The 23,591-nt window shown below is 43.7% G+C and overlaps 1 protein-coding gene across 4 annotated transcripts; it reads left to right on the forward strand.

The window, feature by feature from the left end:
• The first annotated feature begins 62 nt into the window (after positions 1-62).
• On the forward strand, positions 63-21,606 carry LOC135378048 (coiled-coil domain-containing protein 102A-like). Of its 4 annotated transcripts, none has more exons than XM_064610891.1 (12): positions 63-419; positions 1,589-1,670; positions 1,728-1,889; positions 4,961-5,155; positions 7,544-7,774; positions 9,472-9,580; positions 13,226-13,342; positions 13,648-13,851; positions 13,916-14,086; positions 14,153-14,256; positions 16,308-16,393; positions 20,657-20,731. In XM_064610891.1, exons 3-12 carry the CDS (start codon positions 1,756-1,758, stop codon positions 20,659-20,661), a joined length of 1,356 nt encoding a protein of 451 aa, XP_064466961.1. In that variant the 5' UTR covers positions 63-419; positions 1,589-1,670; positions 1,728-1,755; the 3' UTR covers positions 20,662-20,731. The 4 variants fall into 4 exon arrangements, with proteins under 4 accessions (XP_064466961.1, XP_064466958.1, XP_064466959.1 ...); XM_064610888.1 differs by having other exon boundaries at positions 64-419; positions 16,308-16,353; positions 20,657-21,606; XM_064610889.1 differs by having other exon boundaries at positions 64-419; positions 13,663-13,851; positions 16,308-16,353; positions 20,657-21,606.
• The last annotated feature ends 1,985 nt before the right edge of the window (positions 21,607-23,591 follow it).

The following is a 23,591-nucleotide window of genomic DNA, read 5'->3' on the forward strand; positions in this document are numbered from 1 at the left end:
CGCGGCGCATAGGTCATCTGGCCTGGCTGTAGGACTGTGGTCGAGAGTGTAGCACATCTCTCTCTCTTTCACATCTTTGTTTCGCTTCGCTTCCGCCGCTTCCACCCTTCCCACCTACCACTGCTTCCACTTCTTCCCTCTCCCACCTTGTTTTGATCTTGGATTGAGGTTTGAGTGGCAAGGCAAGGTTGGCAAGGTCTTGCAGCGACGCACTGGTAACACTGCAATGCTGGGGTAGCGTTGGTATTATCCTCAGTCGAAGGCCATAAATCATCATTGGTTTCGCCTGGTAGCGTTACAGCGTTTCAAAATGTTGCATCAAGCGCCAGATGTCACAATACCAACAACGTTACAGCATGAAGTTCATTGAACCATTGCCGGTGACAGTGGTAACTGGTGGTAACCCCAATGATACATAGGTATTGCACCGCAGTTCTGGACACTCATTTGGTGTGGCAAGTGTTTTGTATGTCATTACAATGTTGTCTTTGTACTGCCGCTCCCGTTATTTACTTTTAAAGGGAACGAATATGTAACGTTAAGACTTGCGTCGCTGTCACACAGTTTAGCAGCAGCGATTCACATGAGGGACGTTTACTACGTCGTTACTGACTGATCGTGCAATACGTACATCTATTTAGTTTTATTTGTCAGTGCTGGCACATATCCTGTGAAGTTTATGCAGATATTCAAGATGATTTAAGCTACTCTCAGTATGTTGCCATATTTGTACAACACACAAAGCATTCGACCTTTCCCAGTTGGTAAACTGGTCACAGTTATAGACAAAAGAATGTGCTCTTACCGATGCAATCCTAAGGACTATTTGAAACTTCACTACCTATCGTGAAACAACACTGTACCAGCTTAGTTGACCATAACACTACATGGCTCTGGGTCTCAAGAAGTGCAGTGATATAGGCATCAGTTGTAGAAATGTACAAAAAATTACAGAGCCCATGACCAAGGTGGGCAAAGCCAGGAAGCTTGTATACTTCAACTATTTCATTTTTATTTCTGAAGCACCAAAGATACATATCCCAGCTCCTGTGGCACAATGGTTAGGATGATCGCTTTCCACGCCGAGACTGGGAAGCGACATGGGTTCGAATCGCGGCACCGGCTGTGCTGTCTGAGGTTTTCTCTGGGTTTTCTGGCAGACTAATATCAGCACAGTTCCTCCTCAAGTTGGCACAGGACATATACTAACCCCCCCCACCTACTTCTTCCTGCTGTTCTTTCTCCATCTGTCCGCGTCTGTGCACCGCTGATAGCTACAGTTGGTTTTCAATGCTAAAGCAGAATTTAAAAAAAAAACGATACATATCTGTAAAAGCAGCTTCAGTGTATACCATGGGGCTTGCAAAAATCTTGACAATTTGACCACCCTCCTCCCCCTGCACACTTATGCACATATTCAGTGTAAACCTTTAGTGTATCATGCTCAGCTCCAGCTATGCACACGTCTTAGCCCCCTGTACTTTCACTGAAATAATGCACAAAGGACATGAGTGCACTGGGAGACAGACAAACAAAAATCAATCTTGGTATTTCCGTTTAAGTTGTCATATACACGTTTTCCTTGCAGGTGTTTGTTCCAAATATCAGATGTTGACATCCCTGTGTACTCCACCGAATCCCATGACAGGGATTGGTAGTAACCTATGAAGGTAGATATAGTATATTAGGCTCCTACATTGAAATATAATGTCGTACTTATCCTTTAGGCCCTCCTAGTTCAGAATTGAAAGGGAGATGTCACACGCCAAGCGCGACAGTGCATGTTATCGGCCGTACGATGCTGAATGGGAAGCCAAAGAGGAGCTGCAGCTCCGGGAGCTCGAAGAAGCACGAGCAAGGGCTGCCCAGATGGAGAAAACTATGCGTTGGTAAGTAGTGGAACCGTTTTTGTACATTAAAGTCCTGAAACTCCTCATTCATCATCTCAAAATAAAGCTGTTATTGTTGTTGCTTTCATTAAAGGGATGGTTGCATCCGTCCCAGTCTATTTCGAAACTGTTCGCTGCGAGATCGACCTACAGGGGGCGACACTGTCACCTTTCTAGTGTGGATAACACTCGGGCCAATGTTCGGAGTTGATGGTGGTTTTCCGTAATTCTCATGTATATTCACCGGAAGATCACACGTGCGGCGGTGGTACGATACTGTTCGGTTTCCCAATGCTCTACCTATTGCACTGAACTCTGAATAAACGTGTAAAAGCAGACGACGCGTCCACACTATGATACTTCTCAGTTTTTCGCAGCACGCTGACACCGTTCGATCTCTGAGCGAATAGTGTCATTTTATTGCTCGTGTACCACTGACCACGGTATTGAAAATCCCACGCAAAATAGTGGCATAGCTTGACTGTTATTCGATGGAATACATGACGAGAGCAAACGCCGGATGTTGAGAGCATGCCGGAATTGCCTCTGGAAAAAGGCAAAAACGTCATTCCCTACACCACCAATCAAAGCACGACCTTGAGAAAAGGAATGCCTTGGCCGTACGGGCGTCTCGATGGCGCCTTTCCCCTCTGAGTGCCGGCCTCTCACTCCTCCGGTTAGGGAGTGATGTCACGCCGCTGGAGCCTCTGCAGCTGCGGAAGCAGTGCTGATCTTTAAAATTTGTTTATTTAATATCTAAGCACTTTTTTGACGAAAAAATTAGCCAAGTAGATTGTCGGCCAATGCCGTGGTATCGGTTTCATAGATGGGTTTCAGGATGCCACTGTCCCTTTAAGTTAATCTTGCTGCTGTAGGACAGACCAATGCCCTGTCTGGTGTGGCATCCACTGAGGACTGGTGGGTGGCCCTCTTAACCAGATGTTGCGTGTAAATTTTAAAATAAGCAGACATCGGTGCAACTGCTAACATAGTTTCATCACATGTCTGTTTGTTAACTGTGCACCAAATCGACAAATTTTCAAAATAGCAACAGACTTGGCTTGTTGGTAGTTACAATGCACGATAAACGAGTGCAACGGAGACAGGACAACACTACACAGAAGACTCTCCATTGCACTCGTTTATCATGCAGACAAATTTTGTTCATGTTTCTTGCTTGTAAACACGACCCTCATTTGCCACTGAGCAGGGTGTCCTGCTAGGCATTCCATGTAGATCATGGGCGTTCCCAGGATATTTTCCGCAGAGTTCGAGGTAACTCGTTACAAGTAACTCGTTACTGTAACTAAGTTCCTTTTTTTGGTAACTTGTAACTTAACTCGGTACTTTTTCGCCGTGGTAACTTTCAGAGGAACTTGTTCCTTTTTCAGGTAACTTTGCCAAAGTAACTTAAGTTAAGTTCCAAGTTACTTTTAACTCGCTTTTCACTCACGTCCACATAGTTTCTTGCTTTCTCTCCGGTTCCTTTATGGCATTTTTTGCCATAAAACGTGATATTCAATCAATGACAGTATTTTATTGAGGAAGTAAGAACCGCTGCCATTGAAATGAAGCTGAACTATTGTGCGCCCACAGGGAGTAAGATGCAAAGCGTTCGAGTAGACCTCTACCAGAGAAACGTCATCATGACATCGGCAGACAGACGGAAACCGAAACAAATTGGAAGGAGAGGGCTAGGTTCACGAACGGGCACTTGTTCGCTGCCTCCCATTGAAAGAAAAGCAGGACCGAGCGCCGCGTTCCTTTAAGGGACCATATCGCAATCCCCTCAAGACCGTGGCTCTCGTGTGCGACCTAGTTCACCTCTAGCGTCGAGCGTAGTTCAGTTCTACCAAATTTGTGGCGCTGTCGAACACTATGACGTCATTTGTTTACAAACAGGGAGATGTCTATTGTTGGACATAAACGAAAACGATCTAAGCGTGTTGCACTCCTCCGCAGGCAACTCAAGGTCTAACTCAACTGCTCACAAGCGCGGCGTAATGCTATTTTGCGTCCGAAGTAACTTGGAAGTAACTCGTTCTTTTTGTTAAGTAACTCAGTAACTGCGAGTTACATTTCAGGCAGAAGAACTTCGTTATTAACTTAGTTACATTTTGCACACGGTAACTTAACTTGTAACGAGTTCTTTTTGATGGGTAACTTCTCAATCTATGATTTTCCGAAGGGAGGGGCAAAGTGTTTCCAGCGGGAGGGGTCAAAGCGTGCAACCCCTCACCTCTTTTTCTGGAGACGGACACTGCGGACTGTGCAGGTTTTCAGAGGTTCATATTATATCTGAGAAAAATCATGATGACCTATGAATAGGCCTCAGCCTTTTCGGATTTATCCGACAAACTCCGATAAGCTCCCTCCGATGTTTTTTTGCAAAAAATCGGATTTATCCGATAAACTCCGATTTTTCCAAGGCCCACGTGGCAGCCATACGGCTTTTTCCAGTTTCCTTCTTCCTTTGTCCCCCTTCTTCCACACCTACTTTTCGACTTCAAACGGATCCACAACCAAAAAAAATAGGTCAGAAGTGGTAGCCTCCTTCCATTTGCATTGCACTTGGTATTGCAAGATGAACAAATTGTTCAGCATAATCCAAGCATATCACCGAATGAATATATTCTAACCCGTTTCCTCAGATTGGTTCAGACGGCTTCCAGCTTGGTTTCAATCAGCGCAACTGTCATAACCAAATTAGATTTGTTAAGCCTGCAACCAGGCAGTTTGGAGTCTTGATATTAAGTAGTTCAGTAACGTAAATTGGAAATCATTATAAGAGATAGCAAACAAAGAAATTATAATAACCATCAATACTCAAAGGAAGTGATGAAGATTGAGAAAGGCTGTGAATAATATATCATATTCCACATGAAAGTGAGTGTCTAATGTAATGCTTCTCAAGCATCCATTCTTCTGGATAAGGTCTAAATGTGCATATTGGGCAAAAAGCCATTTGGAATGGCATCTTTCAAGTTGGTGACTTACGAGCACAAGAAACGAATGATATATTCTTTTGCATGTGCATGTATCGTTTGATAATGACGGTCTGCTTGATACAGGTGGTCGGACTGTACAGCCAACTGGCGTGAGAAATGGAGTAAGGTTCGTATAGAACGCAATAAGGCAAGAGAAGAAGCCAGGTTGCTTAGAGGAAAGGTGGAGTCATGTTCCAAAGAGGCAGCCAATTTACGTCGCGACAAGCAAGAGATGGAGTCAGAAATGGATAAACTGCGTAGGGAGATTGACTACTTACGGTTTGTGTAAACCTTTCTCTACATAAAGTTTTTGTGCTGCAGGGTTGTAATTGCTTAACGTATGCAAAATAAAGTGCAGCAGCACTAGTGATTTTTGTCAATTAATGGTTCTTTTTAAGATGATTATTAAAGGGGTTGAGACACTTTTATAGATGTGGTTCATTACATCGTGGACGCATTGTACTGCATGCCAGAATACTGAGGAAAAAAAAATTGCTCTTCTACATGTCATACTTAGCGAGATACAGTAAACTTCCATTAATTTGACCCTGACGGGAACGTGAAATTTGATCGAATTATCCGAAGGTCGAATTAAAGAATAGGCGGGAAAATGAACGAGGTCAGTGTCACTTTTGTGCGATCGTCTGCTGTCCCTTGCGCTTGAAACGTGCATCTGAAAACAAATAGTCTTCACGTTTCACGCGAAATCATCTTCAGTTTCACTTCCGCCATCTTGCGCACGTTGTATATCGGATTCTTGTTCCACCAACAGACTCCGAACGAAAGCCCGGTGAAATGTCAAACAAAAAACTGTGAGAAAAAACGAGAAAGGAGACGTTTCCTCCTCGCCCGCGACTCGCCTGAACCACCACCAGATGCATTGAGTTTTAGTGCATCATATGCTATCACCTTTGCGTATGTAAGGGATAGCATGATGATTATGTGCAATGCGCGAACCTCTCTACGTTTTGCGCGTGTGCAGAACCACCAATGCTATACCTTACGTACGCAAAGACGATAGTGCACGCTAGTAGACTATGCACTAAAACTCATGGTTATCGGTGCGGATCGGTACTATTCAGTTGCCATGTGCCACCTGAGCTTTAGGGCGAACTTTTCTGTTTCTATATGCAGTGCGACACGGGTGCCTGGTTCGCGGATGCATCGGTCGAATTATACAATGTGGACTGCTTTCACGTTTGAAATAATGAACTTTTTTATCAATAGAAACATAAGGGCATTTGACAGGACCTTCGAATTCGATCGAATTAAGAAAAAAAAACGAATTATCGTAAGTCGTATTAACGGAAGTCTACTGTGCAAGCCCTCGAACACACTCCCGAGCAAAGCGCAGACGTCACAGAGCTCAGAGTTGCGTCCATTCCTATTGGCAGCCGTAAGCACGTTACTTCTTGTGCGCTGCCTCACTAGCGGCGGCGAGGGCTGCTGTGATGTCCGAGCCACACAAGTTTCGGTATTCACGGTGCCCATTTCCCCCGCTTCTATTACCCTCTTCACTGTGAAACTTTCAATGCTGGTTCACATCATGCAAATAACCGTCTTTCACATTTATCTGGGATAACCTGGGATGACCTGTTGCAACCCCTTTAAGTGGACCATATGGTTCAATCCAAACGTAAATAAAATGGTACAAAAGTGCTGAATCAAACTGCAGTTACTAGCAAAATGCATAATGAATGCGAGCTGCAAAGGAGCAAAGCGTACGAAGTAGTAATGTTTTTGCAAAACATATCTGAGGAAGAAATGTGTATGCAAAATAGAGTCATGAGCCAGGACAGTGTTTAGATGACCTCTCTAATCTAATGGGTGCTTGATAATCTGTGGTAACAGCACAAGGGGTATGATGACCATTTTAGGCTAGTTAGTTTTAGTTAAATTACGTAGTGAATGCATTAGGTCCGCAAGTTGATTTGCGTTGTAAGGAGAAAGGTGTGCATGCGTACAAATAAATATTTATGAAGAGGAACATGCAAAAGAATTGTTAAGGCAGGGATGAATGTTTTTGTGCCGGCACTGTTAGTCTGAGGGTATTTGGGATTGGGTCTGGTATAATATAAGGAATATGTCTCCTGCATACAAACACAAGTGTTCAGTATTTGTAGTGCTAGGTCAAAACCTTACATGCTTTGTGTAGCTGCTGTTTTGTTCCTTATGTAGCGCCTCTCGGCGGAGGATGAAGTGGTTGCGCCTCCAGCATCGCAGAGCGCGAGCGTGAAATTCTTTGATCATTCTGATCTCAGTTCTCGGGTCTGATGGCCGAGCAATAAACTGCCTCCTGCCCTTTGGGAAATTCCGGACTTGTTTGCCTCATTCCCACACTTAATTTGTTGGCAATACCCATGAGCATATCTGTTGATTTAATTGGCTCTTGTGTCCTGTCAGAGAGTATGTTATGGAAATATTTTGTGTAATGTTAATGATCGTCACCCAGGCTGTTTGTATAGTAGGGCAGCTGCTTTTATTTTTAAAAGCAACGCAAACAGCCTCTGCATTCTTGAGCCGTGCTTAAATAAATAGGGTATAAGAGCTTCGAGCTCTCGTTCTTTCTTCTTTATATTTACTTTACATTACTTTTACATTACCTTACTGTGAATTGTGATGTAGGTTCTGTTAAAATTCCTCTGAGCTGTAGTGGGTCGTATTCAGGATAACAGAGGAGCACCGCCTGCCGCAGCAAGACGTTCCACCACTGTCCGCACCGTCATCTACACCAGTGGCACCTTCAAATGCATCAACCTGTGACTTGGAGTATTTTGAGAGGTTGCTTGACCAAGAAGCTAGTAACGGGCAAAAAGGCTCTGATGTGACTGACCAGAAGGCATCCTTACTTCAGCTAAGGCTTGAGGAAGCAGTTAAAATGCTCCATTCAGAAAGGCTGTGAGTATATCCTTTGAATACTATATTTTGAACACTCCAAACTTGTCTTTGCTTTGCACGATGAGTTCCTTTCCTTGTACTGATCCGTCATTGCACGAATGCATGTACCGTGCAGTTGCAGTACCGTGACAGTCTTTCAAGGGGTAGCTAAAAAGAATACTAGTGAAAGGGTGAAAGTGGGCCTGTTGCATGTACGCTCTTCTTGAACCTAGTGCTGGAGGTTTCTCGTTAGGAATAGCTGTTTTTTGTAGCTTGATCCTCAACACCTTTCTTCCGCTGCTGGCTAAGAAAGAAGGGGCTTGTGCAAGCATAAGTAAGATACTTTGTTTTAGTGATAGTTTCCTAGAGACCATATATCGGATGCGGCAAATTTTTAATGTAAGTTTGAAATTATTATAAGGGATAACAAACAAAGAAATAATAATAACCATCAATACTGAAGGGAAGTAATTAAAATTAAGAAAACATGTAGGCTGTCACAGCTATGTTTTTAGTGAACTTGATGTATTTCAACATGTACTGCAGGGTTAGGGTCCGACCAGCTCTACCAGATCAAAGCCTTGACCTGATACTTGTGAAACAAATCTAGCTATCATTGTACAGCACTATTATATTCATGTTCAACTTCAGAGCTGCATCTGCAGTGCAGTAGGGACAGTTCCTGATATTTCTTCATCTCCTCATAAAAATAATACTTGAAGAGCATAAGCCTAACAGATGTCATTTACCTCTTTTTGTGCAATAGATGCGCTCTCAGATATTAAAGATGAAAGCAAACATGAACACAACTGTAGTTCCAGAATTGAATCCATACAATTGCAAAAGCTTGAATCTGCACACAGAAAGGCCTTTCTGTGTGCAGATTCAATTTGCACACTGAAAAGTACCACCTAGATTTGTGGAATATGTTTGAAATGGAAAAATTAGATGGTACATACATAGAGCCGGACGTTTTCGGTTTAAACCCGATTTGACCCGAATTAGTAAAGTGTTGTATGTGTTATGTAGAGCCTTTTGTATGCGAAGGCACTCTATCATATGCGACTTTCCAGAACATGTCAGTATAGTCATACATGTATTTGCTTGTGTGAGGGAGAACAAATTGGTGTTTACATCCAGTGTTAAGGAAGACGTGTTATATTTGGGGCCCGACTTTTTTGGTTTATATTTTTCAGCAACATCGGGGGTGTAAATATCGGGTTACATTTCGCTTCAATAATTCGGGTGTAATCGGGTGTAATCGGGTGTAATCGGGTTGAAGTGAACCTGACTCAACCCAATTCTGGTTGAATCGGATTGAATCAGGTGTAAATATTTGGTTTATGTGGCATAATACACGTGACACACCAGTAGACACAGAGTATCAATATTTAGTTCATGCATCTAAAAGGTAGCAAGGTCTCTGTTTTGACAGTTTGTATGGACATATTTATGCATTTACAACAGTTTCCATAGTCCTGTGTTAGTTGTAATGACCTCAGATCCCCTTGGCGCAGCAGTTTTCCTGGAAATATCGGGTTAAACCCTGTTTTTGTTTATTTGGATCGGGGTGGGGTGGGGGTGGGGGGTAAATACTATCGAGTGTAATTCGGTATAACCCTAAAAAGTCAGGCCCTAGTTATATTGTGCTGAATCACATTGTCAGTGTCTGGTATCAGGGATTGTTTACTTGATTTTTTTTTTTTTTTTTAATGCAGAGAAAGGAGTCAGCTACAGAAAAACCTTGAAAAGCAGGCAGCTGAGTTAGCTCAACTTAAAGCCAAACATGATGAGCTGCACCAGTCAAGACAGAATACACTGAAGGAGGTGAGAGAGGATCTTTATACAGTCGACCCTCGTTTACCCGGTCTTCATTTATCCGGATCCCGCGGTATCCGGACAAAAGGCACGGGAACGGATTTTCCTCCACGTATTTTGTTCTCGTTTATCCGGACTTCAGCTTCCGGACTCGGACAAGAATTCCAGGGAACGAAAGTCGAAAATTCTTGTAATCCAGCTTCAGCTATCCGGACTACCGTGGGTAAGAGGAGACGCTGACCCCGCTTCGTCATCCTTTTCACTGTTTGGGGGTTATTCCCGTCACACGTCAGGGACCTACATTCCTCCGTAGGGGAGACAACCATGCACGATGACCCCCTTTTCTATTTGTGTGCGTTGGGTCACGTTGACCAGTTGAGTCATTTGGAAATATCTCGAGCAACTCTCCGGTTCTAGAGGGGAGAACTCTAACCCGAGGGCCTGCTGCTTACGGCCCGTTGGCCGATGAAGACATTCCCCTAGCTGAGCTGCAATCCCTGATGCAGAGGCTCACTGCGACTGCCGTAGATGATGCTGCGGTTTCTGTTGATAAAGATGATGACGCGTGTGCAGCTATGACTGATGACGGTGTCATTGCTGCTGTTGCCTCTGATGATGTGCAGCAAGTCGGTGCCAATGACGCCAGTGAGAAACAAGGCTCCGACATTGACACTTTGCGACCGCACTGACATTCTTCGAGCAGCGCAACAGCGTGGCTCAACTCTATGCACTTAGCAAAGGTTTGCAGGAATCGAGTGCCTACACTACTATGTAACAGCTGTCATTGACGAGATTTCTGTGTTTTAATTAAACCTTGCTCTGTAGGACGTTTCTATTCGGTCGTTTCATTTATCTGGATGCTCCGGTATCCGGACGATTTCGCCGGGAACAGCACCGTCCGGATAAATGGGGGTCGACTCTACTAGCATTGATGATGATTAGTATTTTGGCATTATGCATCATCTTCTCAAAGCAGATATATTTGATGACACTGATTATTTCGAATTTTGGGAAATAATATATTATATCAATTATGTATTGGTGTCCATTCACATGTTGTCTGCTACGAAGTAAAATCATTTTCTGAAAAAGCACTCAAATTTGCTAGGCATATGCAAGACAACCTGTCCTAACTGGACAGAATAAATATTCCATCCGGTGTGCGCAGATATTGGGCTATGAAAGCCATAGATCAGTATATGCACATATTCTTGTTCTTCCTGCAAAGTAGGAAATTTCCGAACTGATATGTTGGGAAATTTCCTACTTTCCTGCTAGAGGGAGGCAAAACATTCGAACACAGTATCACTGATAAAGACTGCTAAGTGTGCAAAAAGTCTTTGGGATACCGCAACAGGTTTCTCCTTCATGGAGCACATTACAGCTGTTACAAGAACCTTGCCATAACAACCACCAAAATGTGAATAACAGAGGAATGAAAAACTTTTTAATGTTCCCGCTTGTTGTGAAATGAAATGCTATAACCCTACACCCATCACTGTCATGATATTTCTGCATTCACAGTTCTAAGCTATATGTGGAACCTCACAAAGATGCGACGAGGCTCTAATTTGCTGTCAAATGGCCACTGTAAGGATTGTCAATTACACACTTATGAGCAGTTTTAATCATTCACAGCAGATAAGCTTTATTCTTGGTAATCCAATTATGAAATCTGTTCTAGCAGCAGAATTTGGTTTCAGACACTTGAGACTCAGCTCTGACTTGAGCTCAGAGATTTTTCACTCGTGCCCATTCTTCTCCACAACTACAACCGAGGCAGTCTGATATTCACAAAAATCAAGTTTGTTGCTTCTAGAATGCCTGCACCTAGATTTCTTTTTTTCTTTGTTGTTGCATGCATTAATGGTTTATTTTTGTCATAAGCAGTGTATTGTTTTTAAATCTGCCAACTGAACTGCTCAGCAGGGTACAAGTTGATGATGATGATTGGAGTTTAATGGCGCATTGACAACAAAGATCATAATGCGCGCAGGGTACAAGTAAAAAACAACCTAGGAAGTATCCACATGTTCTCATTACATGTGAAAAAAAAAGACTTTTCGGGTGTCAAATTTTTGTGGAAACATTGTGAAAGATCCTGTATTTGTGACTGAAATATTGTCTTGTGGCCATGAGCATTCTAATTAATGCAAAAAACGTTATCATCCCTTGGCAAATTTTTTTAGTTCAATTAAGCTAATTAATGAGGTATACTCCACCTGTTTGGGTAGAAAAAACCCTCACAAGTGTCGTGCAGAAGGTTTCCAATTTTTATCTCACGTAGATTTCTTTTTAATAATTAGGGGTCACTCTCTCGTGCAACACCCTGTATATATATGTACAAGTTAACCTGTAAGTTATAAGTAGAGCCCAGATTTTTAGGCACGAAAAAAACCTTGTTTTAGGCGCCTATAAAAGGTGCTAAAAATCCTGATTTGGGGACTAAAAATGGCATTATAGGCACTACAAATTGTTGATTTTTTTCATCTGTAGCTCTGAAAGGGCAAAAACAATATGAATAAATCAGTTCCATCCGCAAGAACAATACCGTAAATGGGAGTTGTGAGTGGTTTTCTAATCTTTTTGCCGCACGAAATGCAAAACTTATCATCTTACTATGGTTACAATGCTTCTAGCCATTGCCACCGGTTCCATGACACTACTCAGAAGGACTTGTCACGGGCAGCCTACTGGCGATATGCGAGATGGGTTTCGAGCATCAGAGACTTTGGTCTAATGCGCAAATTTCGTAGTCCTTGAACTTTTTAAGCTTAGCTTTCTAGATTTTGTTTTCGGCATTACCACAAGACTCACAATGGCAGGCAAATATGGGGGATCAAGTCTGCTCACACTGGACGCGGCGTCACTTTTGCTCGCGTACCTATGGCCCTGACTAATCGCGAGGCAGGCAGCTTCCTCAGGTTGCCAAACTATAGGACTTGGCCAGGACCTGTACTTACCTTCGTACGTTACACCGCCTCCTCACCATTTTACAGTGTGTCAGATTCATTGTAAAGAAAGAGACAACGACGAAATAAAAAAAAAAGGCTTCGGGGGCTCTTCTAGATGTAAACAGACAATAGCGGTGCGAGTTCTAGATTGCGACAAAACCGTTACGAAATGTGCCTAATATTTTATAATGACGACCCACGAAACAACACAATGCTGGAAGCGAGAGAAAGAACGACTAGCGACTGTACCGAGTAACCGATTTTAGGTTCTCGGCATACATTCCAGCACCTTTTAGATGCTTGCTTCTTTCGAGTGATTCATGGTTTCAAAAGGACGTGCGATGTGACCAATGTCAATTTCGCCTGGACAACGGAGTTTCACTACCGCTTTAGGGCCATTATAGGCATTTTTCAATGTTTAATCAGAGTTTTAGGCATCTACACCAAAATTAGCACCACCGCCTGAATAGGCATTTATAGGCACTATCAAATCGATACAGGAGGCTCCCCAGCACCCAGTTCGTGCTCCTGTATTGGAAAGGCACTATTAGAACCACACGAAAAAATAGGCATTTGACTAGGAATCCGGGGTCTAGTTATAAGGCATAAACTAAATATAGTTTGCTGTATCACCGTTATGTTTTATGCTATGTGTTTGTACTATGTTCCATTTGTTATGTGAAATATTTCCTGTTTCTAGCTGAACCAGGTGAGGGCAGAGCACCAAGATGAACTGGATTGCATTCGAATGGACCTCGAAGATGAGGCAAGTGGTCGCACCTGCCTGGATCAGAGACTTACCGAGCTTCGGTCCCAGGTGGGTTGCCTTATTGTGTAAAATTAACCTAACGCTGTGGAGGAACGTACTTTTGTAAATTAGTCCTGTGCACAGTTGCCTAGTGTACAATTAACTTCAAACTCAAATAACTAAACTAAACTCATTAAAAGATATACATGTAGAAAAGTTTAAAAAGCACAGTCTCACGGTGTGTTGATGGAGATTTAGGCAAAATTCTGTTCCAGGCTGGCACATTAAAAGCTAATTTTGCAAAGAATTGTTACACTAACATTCCAAACAAATTTCTTCATCGTGAGCAATAGTGTTTTGTCAATGTTCTCTAGCTGGAGAGGTTGCAGGGTGAAAATGCTGCAGAATGGGGACGACGAGAGCGGCTTGAAACGGAGAAGCTAGCCTTGGAGCGAGACAACAAAAGCTTGAAAGCTTCGCTGAGAGAATTGGAGGAGCAACTCCAGCATTGCTCAGAGCAGTCTCTTAATGATGTTGACCATACTGCACTGCAAGTTGAGCTTCAACAAAAAAACAAGGTGCTTCCAGCAACTCTTCATTTTCTTAGCGTACACCCTATCACACATCATTTTGCTTCCTCAGGAATTGTGCGACTTGAAGCATGCACACTGCAAGCTCAAGAAGGTGCTACAAGAAAAAAGCACAGAGTTGCTACATGAGCTGAGACGTTCTGAGCAGTATGAAGTTGAAGTGAAGAAATTACGAGGTCGTATTGAGGAGCTCAAACGAGAGTTAGCAGCTGCTGAAGATGAAGTAAGGCTGCTTCTGAAGAGATTATTGTGCATATTGGCTGTATTTTCTTTTTAATGTCCGTACCAGGTAGACAGCTCAACCAACAATATTCGCAAGCTGCAGCGCTCTAACGATGAACTGCAAGAACAAGTGGAAACTCTCCAAGTTCAAATTGAACACCTGCAGACAAGGTAGGCCTCCACTTCTGTTTGTGCTGTTTGTGGTTGCTTCTGTTTCTGACACAGAAAATGATTTTCTCTCTAAGCATTTCTTGTAGACATCGGCAGTTGCTTAACGTTTTTGTCAGTGAATACAAATAGCAGAAATGCCGCTTTTGAATTTTATAAAGCAAAATTTGAATGCATTTCAATAGATAACAATCAGTGTGTATATATAGCTGTGTTTTCTGTCAAATATTCTACTGTCCAATAAACAAAAAGTTGAGGAAAGAAACCTTTGTTTTTTCAACTATGTAAAAGTGTATTAGTATTTCTGTGGCATAGTGTGTAAACTGTGCGTGTGTTAAACAGAAGGTAACCACTCAGTGCAGCTTGTAGCAACTGGTCACAGCAGAACTGGGCGACCAAAAGTACACTCAGTTGATCACAACTATCGATATCTCTGTACTTCAAGAGCTGCTTCTGTGTTCACTCACTCGTCTGGTTGCCTCTGTGCACTGACCTCTGCTGACTCCTCTGCTGACTGACCTCATGATTCTGGCAGCTAAATGCAACTCTTAGGTCTGTTGGTTGATATGAAATGACGTCTTGTAGGTGACACCTCCAGTCTCCATGTCCAAAGCATATGGACCACACACTCCATAATCAGTTCTGCCTTCCTGCGACCCCTCTCAATACATGACCATTATAGGCACCTTTTCCAAAATCTCTGGGATGTCTGCTCCTGGCACACCTGTTTTCCATTCCCTGATCTACTGTATCATTACTGGGGGACCCTCTATACGTTTCTATCCATGGTTCCACGGTGTCTGTATATCATCAGAATGATTGGCTAACTCTCGCTCTGAACTGCCTAGTCGTTGGAAAACCAAATGGAGATTGGGCATTCAGGGACGTCAAGACCCTCCCTGTACAGAACGCATCTAACCTTATCTATGCCGCATTCGAGGGATCTGTCAAGAAGCTGGACAAAATGTTCAATGGGCACAAGGTGTTCAATGTAACTGCCCAAACTAGTCAGTAGGGGAGATCCTGATTGACATTGTAACTCCTGGTTAATCTTGCAAGTTTACAACATATCCCATTTTAGTACGCGAAGGAGGGTTCTTAGTTTATTTTGTGTAATATATATTTCAATTCACAAAATATGTATATAGTTTCAATTCGAGGAATAGATTATCAGTATGACTTGAATATTATTATTATTTATGATTATCATGACATCAACAGTATTTCAATGCCGTTAAGGACACTACTGCGGCGAGCAGCTTTTGCCATGCTGAGTTTTTGAAAGACAATGCAGTAGACAATGCATTACCTGGCATGGTGATGGTAACACTGACGGCCCACCTTTAGTGACAACCTTCACGACTCTGGCATGACAATCCCCCTGATGTAACTGATATGTACCCTAACATTGACAGCTACATTGAATTTTGCACCAAACTAACAGATGACATAATTTGTGAAGTTCTTGACTTACCAGCGAAAGGCTCAGACAGCGACAGTGACAGGAATATGGATATTGGTGACGCTACCCCAACCTCCACGACAATCTTTGCAGTCGTCAACACGCTTGTGAATGTCTACAGTGACAACACTACGCTACCAGAAATTTGTCATGATGCATTGTCCCATTCCCAAGGACATGGACATTTTTTCCATGGACATGGACACACATGGACATTTTTTAAATCCACTTTGAGAGTTTTGAATAAGACTCTAGCAAAAAAAAAAAAGTAGGATCTTGCCATTGACTAAAAATATGGACTGCTCGACAATTTGGACCCTTTCTACGTCTCCCGAGACTCTGAAAGGCCAGTCAGGAGCTCTATTTGCGCATGTCTAATTGCATCCTTTCTCATTTTGTGCTAATCCTTGTCATTAATTAACTGCTGGTGGCTCAACCACACTTAATAGCAAAGTTTCTTACAATTTGAAACTCAAACTTTAATTCGGTGTGTGGTGGTTGTGATCTGTGTAGGTGGCATGGTCTTAAGCTTCAAACTAACAACCATATTTCTTTCTTATTCTTTTTCTCTTCCTTCTCAATCATAAACAAGCTCCAGGGAAGGTCATCTTCCTTCTGACAACCTTGGAACTATCCAGGTACTAGGGGCAAAATCTCCTCTTCAGTCTTTCAACTCTGGTGATATGGTTTTCTTATGTTTTACGTTTGCCTACCAAGGTAGTATGAGCATAGCACATTTACCACTATACTCTCAGTCTGCCCTTTATCTCTGTGCCTTTATTCTCAATAGCCTTGGCAGCACACATGCAGTACATGCTCACTGCACATGCAGGAAGTGCTGCCAAGGCCATTGAGAATTAAAGGGGGGGATAAAGGGGGGGGGGCTGGTTACAGGGCAGATAATCCTGGTTACAACAAGAACCCTACTTAAGAGAAACTTTTGGCTATGCTGAAAGTATTCCAAGTTGCTGTCAAAGTTTGCATGAAGCCTCCCAAACAACAGACAAAGGTTGGGGCATAGCAAGGGGGATTCTTAGGGGGCTTCAGGTGCAGGTGCATCTAGTGATTCAAACATTGTACTCAGTAGGTGGTGTTGTGTATCAGAATGATAATGGGCTGCTACATCCAGAATGCCCGGTGGGCGATTTTGTTTCGATTCAGACAGGGCCTTACCTTTTGGATCTCTGACTTTCTTCGCTATTTTTTGTGTGATAACCCCAGCTGTGGCATGAACATTGCATTGGTCCGACTTTCCAAAACTGTGTGGTTCACGAGATAAAAAATAACGAGAGTAAGTAGTAAGAATGCGAGTTCCATTCAGGTGCATTTTTTCACTACTTTGAAGGGCTCTGTTTTGGGTCTGTAATGGACCTCGCTTCGACCTTTCTATATGTAATTACAGTTCCATATAATCCTGCATGATACTTCTTGTCTCTGATCAGCGGAACATTTTATAACAAACCCGGAAAACCGGCTGACATAATTTTATGTCTGCCTTACCATATACGGAGTGCTCCCTTCAGCACTCACTTCACATTAGTGATGGGCAAGTCAGTTCACTTTTGTGAACTAATTCATTTAGTTCAGTTCACTCCACTGAACTGTCTAAAAGAATAGTTCATTCGTTCACCTGTTCGCAATTAAACACAATCAAGTAATATAGTCCCAAACTTTAAAGTGGCTCGACCAAGAGAGATACAACAAAATGATGTTGCAATTCAGTTTTCCAAAGGTTCGAGAACATCAACATAGCAAACGTAATGTTTTAGGTCGCTTTTTTATTTTGCTTTAATTTTCTACGTATATTTTTAACGAGAAAAGTAATGCACAGATCAATATGCAAGGTGCCGTCGTCGTTCACTGTTACAACCATGTATTTCTGATCACTTACGTCTGCTTGCTGCAAACTTGAGAACACAGAAGTGTGATAGAGTAACTGCAGTTTCAACTCATTTCATTCAAATGCATGAGAGAGCTTGAAGAAAAGTACAATGTCTAGCGTTGTGGGGAAAAAATTGGGAAGCTTGCAGTGTATTGCCGCAAAAATAGCGTGCCCACTCCAGGGCGTGCCAGTCACAAGCAGTCAGCCAGAAGTCAGAACATAACGGCGCCACTAGCAGTCCACAACTGCGAGAAGGAGCTCAGAGCGATCTCAGCGCAAGCAGTTCTAAATGATTTACTCTTGTTCAGCGTTCGTCGTTCATATAGTTCACTTGCCCACAGTACTTCAATCCATACGGCGTCCAAAGCCGCTCTGCTGGCTCTCCCTCCCCGCACTTTTCCTTAAGCGCATGCGCTGTGGACGAGTAACAGTTCTGACAGGCGCTGCGAATACTTCCAAAGGACCCGCGGCATCGTTTAGTTCTTTAGTTCATCCAGTTCTCTTCCTTCACACCTTCACACAGTCCACTCGAAGCTCTCCCTCCCCGCGCCACCCGCGCTTTTCCTTAAGCGCATGCGCTGTGGACTAGCACCTTCTCTGACGAGCAACGGTAGGCCCTGCGAGTGCTTCAAAACGTCCCGCGGCATCGTTTAGTTCTTTAGTTCATCCAGTTCTCTTCCTTCACATAGTCCACTTGAGGCTCTGCCTTGCCGCACCACCCACGCTTTTCCTTAAGCGCATGCGCTGTGGACGAGCAGCAGTTCTGACAGGCAACGGCAGGCTATGCGAGTACTTCAAAACGACTCGCGACGTCGTTTAGTTCTTTAGTTCATCCAGTTCAGTCCACTTCAGCGCAGCGTCACAGCCACTCAAGGCCACAGCGCGCATGTGCTTTGTTAGCTTTACAAAATGTTCGTTAGATGGCGCATATGTCAAACTTGGAAGCGTATCAGAGCATGTGGCGTATGCGTTGTGGGTGTCGAGGCCCAATGAACTGAATTGCGGAACTAATGTTTTGGTTGTTGTTGAACTAGTTCGTTCAGTTCACCCAAATGACTAGTTCAGTTTGAAGGGTTCGTCCACGAACGACACATCACTACTTCACATTATCAGAAATATGGCATACTATAGTGTGTGATGTGTAAATACTTCTTTCGGTGTTCTGCGGGCAAGGAGACGTAGCTGTAAAGGCACGCTTTTCTTCGTTATTACTTTCACCAATTCGTCACCAAAATGGTGAAATGTAAGTTGTATACTCTGCGATTACATAGTTCATCACCACGGACGCACTGTGGTGTAGACCGGTGGCACCACAGAGGGTCGCTTTCATTAGTGCCGTCCCAGTACCATAAATAAGTTTGCCTGTCCAGCTGTGTCTCCGAAAAACACGAAGGTACACTAACAAAAGTGACCTTGCCCTGGAATATGAACAAAGTCTATAAAAGCCGGTCGTGGGAACCAGAGCTCGTTATCGTGCTTTGAGAATCTGTGTTGAGTGTAATGTGCAGTGTATCATTCATGGCTGCTAGCATGTATAGCACGAAACACGTGTATTGTGTTGTCTCCACAGCACGGACGACACAAGAAGCGCATACTGAAACAGAGTGACTTTTTAAATGTGTAAAATAAACATGCCAGCATACTGCATTGAGCATTGGAATGTTTTGCTACTTGTCTTTCTCTTTTGCAAAAGGAATATATCTGAATTCAATATATTCTTATTTGAAAGTTAGACTTGCGTTGTCGTTCGAGCGGTAGCTTATACGGGCGTGGTGCACTGATATATATGTGTAAATAGTAAGCGACAATGTGGCACATCAGTTCGGCGAACATGGCGGAGTGGGGCAGATTCTAACTGCCATAACTCAGCCTGGGAGTGCTTACCAGAGCTAAATGTTATATAAAAATAAATCCAAATCATTCATCATGGATCACAATTTGTTGGTTAAAATAAAAAATGGCCTTTTTGTGCGCACACTTTCGTTTAGCGTGTATTTTACTGCGCTGTTGCAAAGATGACTAGCACAAACAGGGCGACAAAAGCTGCGCAAGGTGGAACGGGCACCGGTTTTCTGTTTTTTTTTTTTTTTAAATAAAATGTTCAGCTGATCAGAGACAAGAACTACCATGCAAGATTATATCCTATAGCACGGTAATTACGTAGTAGAAAGGCCAAAACAGAGCTCTTCAAAGTAGCAAAAAAAATGCATCTGAAGGAAACTCGCGTTCTTACTACCTATGCTCTTTATTTTTTATCTCGCGAACCACACCGCTTCGGAAAGTCGAACCGATGCCAATGTTCAGGCCACAGGTGGGGCTATCGCACAGAAAATAGTGAAGAAAATTGATGACCCAAAAGGTAAGGCCCTGCCTGAATCAAAATGAAATCGCCCTGGTGATGAAATGGTTTGTTGAGCGCCGCAAGGTTGAATATCTGCAGTGGCTTTTATAGTTTCCTGAGCCAATTTTGTTTCCCCTCGAGGGGAGTGAGTGAGGAATCATCTTTCTTTACTGGCATCACGTAGGGAGATTGCCACTGTTCTTCAAGAGGAGTGGCTCCAAATCTCTCTGACCACTGTGCATAACTTGGATTTGTCCTTCCCGAAACACATTATTACGCTGTAGTAGCCGCTAGAAGATGCCTTACGCCCATTTAATAAGTAGCAGTGTCCTAAAACCAGAGGTTTTGCTTCTAACTCATGTACATAGCAATAAATAATCATCAATTACTTTAAGAATGTTGTAGTTTGTGATGGTGTGTGGAAACAAGCATAAATCACAAATTGCTTTCAATGACGTGATGCTAAAGGAGGTTAGGTAAACCTGTTACGTTTGTTACAATTTTTGTGTCGTATGCACACGTAGCAGGTGCCTGATGTAACATTGTGTGTGTATGAGGAAAAAGAAGCCGAAGCTTTTTGGCTGCATGTAATATATCAGTTTATAACTCAGATTGTGTGTGTAGGTTGTTGTAACCGAGATTGATTGCATTATGCTTTTGAATAGTAGACATGTGATGAGAATGAGGTAACTGAAAGTGTGTCAACCCTCTCCAACAGGCTGAAGAACAGCACGTCGCTGAAGCTACACAGCTTGCACCACCTCAACAGCCACGCAGTGCAGGCTGCTGACTTTCTCAGTGAAGACGACAGCTGAGAGTAAACAGGCATCATTTTCTTGAGACTCTGCCCAGTCTAATATTGTGTGAGGCACCTGTGCTCCCTAGATGCACAGTACTATGGGAGCACCAATCCATCTGAAGTTTCTCTTCTTTACCAACAGAAGATTGCTATGATTTATTTATAAATTGTCTTAACATGGGCTGTCACAGAAGCGTTGGGACAACCAGTGTAAAATAGTTTTTCATTTTCGATCCCCTCTGTTAGCATCTTGACTTCATGAAAGTCACAGGCGACACGTTTGCTGGAAGTCAGAACAGGTGATGTAGAATGATCCTGCTTCTTGCATGTCGCACACATAGAAATGGAATACAGGGACCTGACAAAAATTAGCTTGTCCAACTATTATTTCGTTGCTTTTATTTGGTGTAGGCCGATACTAAATATAGGCAGAGAATTGCCACAAACTAGTCCAACTCCAGGAACCACTATAATTGTGCCCAAGTAAAAAGTTGTTTTGGGAGTCACACCCAAATGTCTATCCTAATCGACTTTTCAGCCCACATTGTAACTCTGAATTCCCCTATCACAAATGTTTTTGAACTAATGAACATACTTGTTGCAGTTTTGTTACCGTACCCCACCATGGTGTTGTTGTAATTGGATTATTTGCAACATGTTCTTCCTATAGTGGGCAAACTTTTGTTCTCCCCCCTTTAAGAGGGTGGCTGGAACTGGCACTGCACTTTACACAGTGTAAATACACAAGACAACTCCGTAATGTTCTGTATATAGAGAGCTCAACTAGCTCAACATCATTCACGGGTTGTACCAAACTTGTACCACTTGTACCAAACTGCTGAGTACTGATAAATTTGACAATGTTCTGCTGTGCTTGTTGCTGTGGTAACACAGAGTTCTGAGAATTGAGTGCAGATACCCTTTAGAAAAGCACTACTTACTGGTTTCATCACTGGTACCAGAAGGCCTGGGAACTCTGCAAAATCTCAATGTCTTCCTGTATTGCTTCGTACACTCATCCATAGGCTGATTTACATGCCTGGGCAGGGAACCTTTGAGGAAGAGAGAAGCACTTGAATACAAAAGTTTGAAGCCATCTTCCTGATTTTATGTGAAATCCGGTGAACACGTTGCACAACGAGGGGAATCGCCGTTCCACACGTGTTGTGGTGCTGAAAACTTCGAAAATTCAGGGGGCCATGTCCCCCTTGTCCCCCTCTCGGTACGGCCATGCATCGCATTGGCAGTGCATTGAGCATGCGGTCCCTATAGGCGTGCTGGAAGCGCTGCCAAGTCTATTGAGAGGGTCCCTCCGAGAGCACCAGGCTCGAAGGATGCCTGAGAGTGGAGCTGGGGCGCATTGGGGACCGCATGCTCAATGCACTGCCAAAGTTATTGAGAGGACCCTTCTATGCACACTAGGCTCGAGGGATCCCTGAGAGCGGAACTAAAATACGGCGATCATCCTCAATAGCCTTGGTAACGCTTCATGAACACTCATCGAGCACGTGCACTCCCAACCTCATTGAGAGGGCCCCTCGAAGCGCACTAGGCTCGAGGGATCCCTCAGAGCGGAGCCAGGATACGGTGGTCATTCTCAATAGCCTTCGTAGCGGTTCCTAGATCATAGTATAAGATAGTATAAGATCATAATATTTGTAGCGCTTCCTGCACGTGGAGTGAATGCGTACCCAATGCACTGCCAAGGCTTTTGAGAGTGCCCTTTGAAGTGCACTTACTACGACGGATCCCTAAGAGCGCAGGCAGAATACAGCGGTCAATCTCATAGCCTTGGTAGCGCTTCCTGCACGTGGAGTGAACGCGTGCCCAATGCACTGCCAAGCTTTTGAGAGAGCCCTTGGAATCACACTTAGTTCGAGGGATCCCTAAGAGTGGAGGCAGAATACGACGGTCAATCTCATAGCCTTGGTAGCGCTTCCTGCACGTGGAGTGAACGCGTGCCCAATGCACTGCCAAGCTTTTGAGAGAGCCCTTGGAATCACACTTAGTTCGAGGGATCCCTAAGAGTGGAGGCAGAATACGACGGTCAATCTCATAGCCTTGGTAGCGCTTCGTGTAGGTGGAGTGAACGCGTGCCCAAGGCTTTTGAAAGGGCCCTTTGAAGCACACTTAGTTCGAGGGATCCGTAATAGCGGAGGCAGGATACAGCGGTCAATCTTAATAACCTTGGCCCGCTTCCTGCGCGCGGAGTTAACTACATGCCCTATGCACTGCTAAGGATTTTAAGAGATCCCCTTGAAGCGCACTTAGTTCGAGGGATCCATAAGAGCAAAGGCAGAATACGGCGGTCAATCTCATAGCCTTGGTAGTGCTTCCTGCACGCGGAGTGAACGCGTGCCTAATGCACTGCCAAGGCTTTTGGGAGGGCCCTTTGAAGCGCACTTAGTTCCAAGGATCCCTGAGAGCGTAGCCCGAATATGGTTGTTATTCTCAATAGCCTTCGTAGTGCTTCCTGCACGCGGAGTGAACGCGTGTCTGATGCACTGCCAAGGCTTTTGAGAGGGCCCTATATGAAGCGCACTTAGTTCGAAAGATCCCTAAGAGCGTTAGCAGAATATGGCGGTCAATCTCATAGCCTTGGTAGTGCTTCTTGCACGTCGAATGAACGCGTGCCCAATGCACTGCCAAGGCTTTTGATAGGGCCATTTCAAGCGCACTTACTCCGACGGATCTCTAAGAGCGGAGGCAGAATACGGCGATCAATCTCATAGCCTTGGTAGCGCTTCCTGCACTCGCAGTGAACGCGTGCCCAATGCACTGCCAAGGCTTTTGAGTGGGCCCTTTGAAGCGCACTTAGTTCGAGGGATCCCTAAGACGGGAGGCAGAATACGGC

This window comes from Ornithodoros turicata, chromosome 1 (genome assembly GCF_037126465.1).
Source record: "Ornithodoros turicata isolate Travis chromosome 1, ASM3712646v1, whole genome shotgun sequence".
Classification (NCBI taxonomy): Eukaryota; Metazoa; Arthropoda; class Arachnida; order Ixodida; family Argasidae; genus Ornithodoros; species Ornithodoros turicata.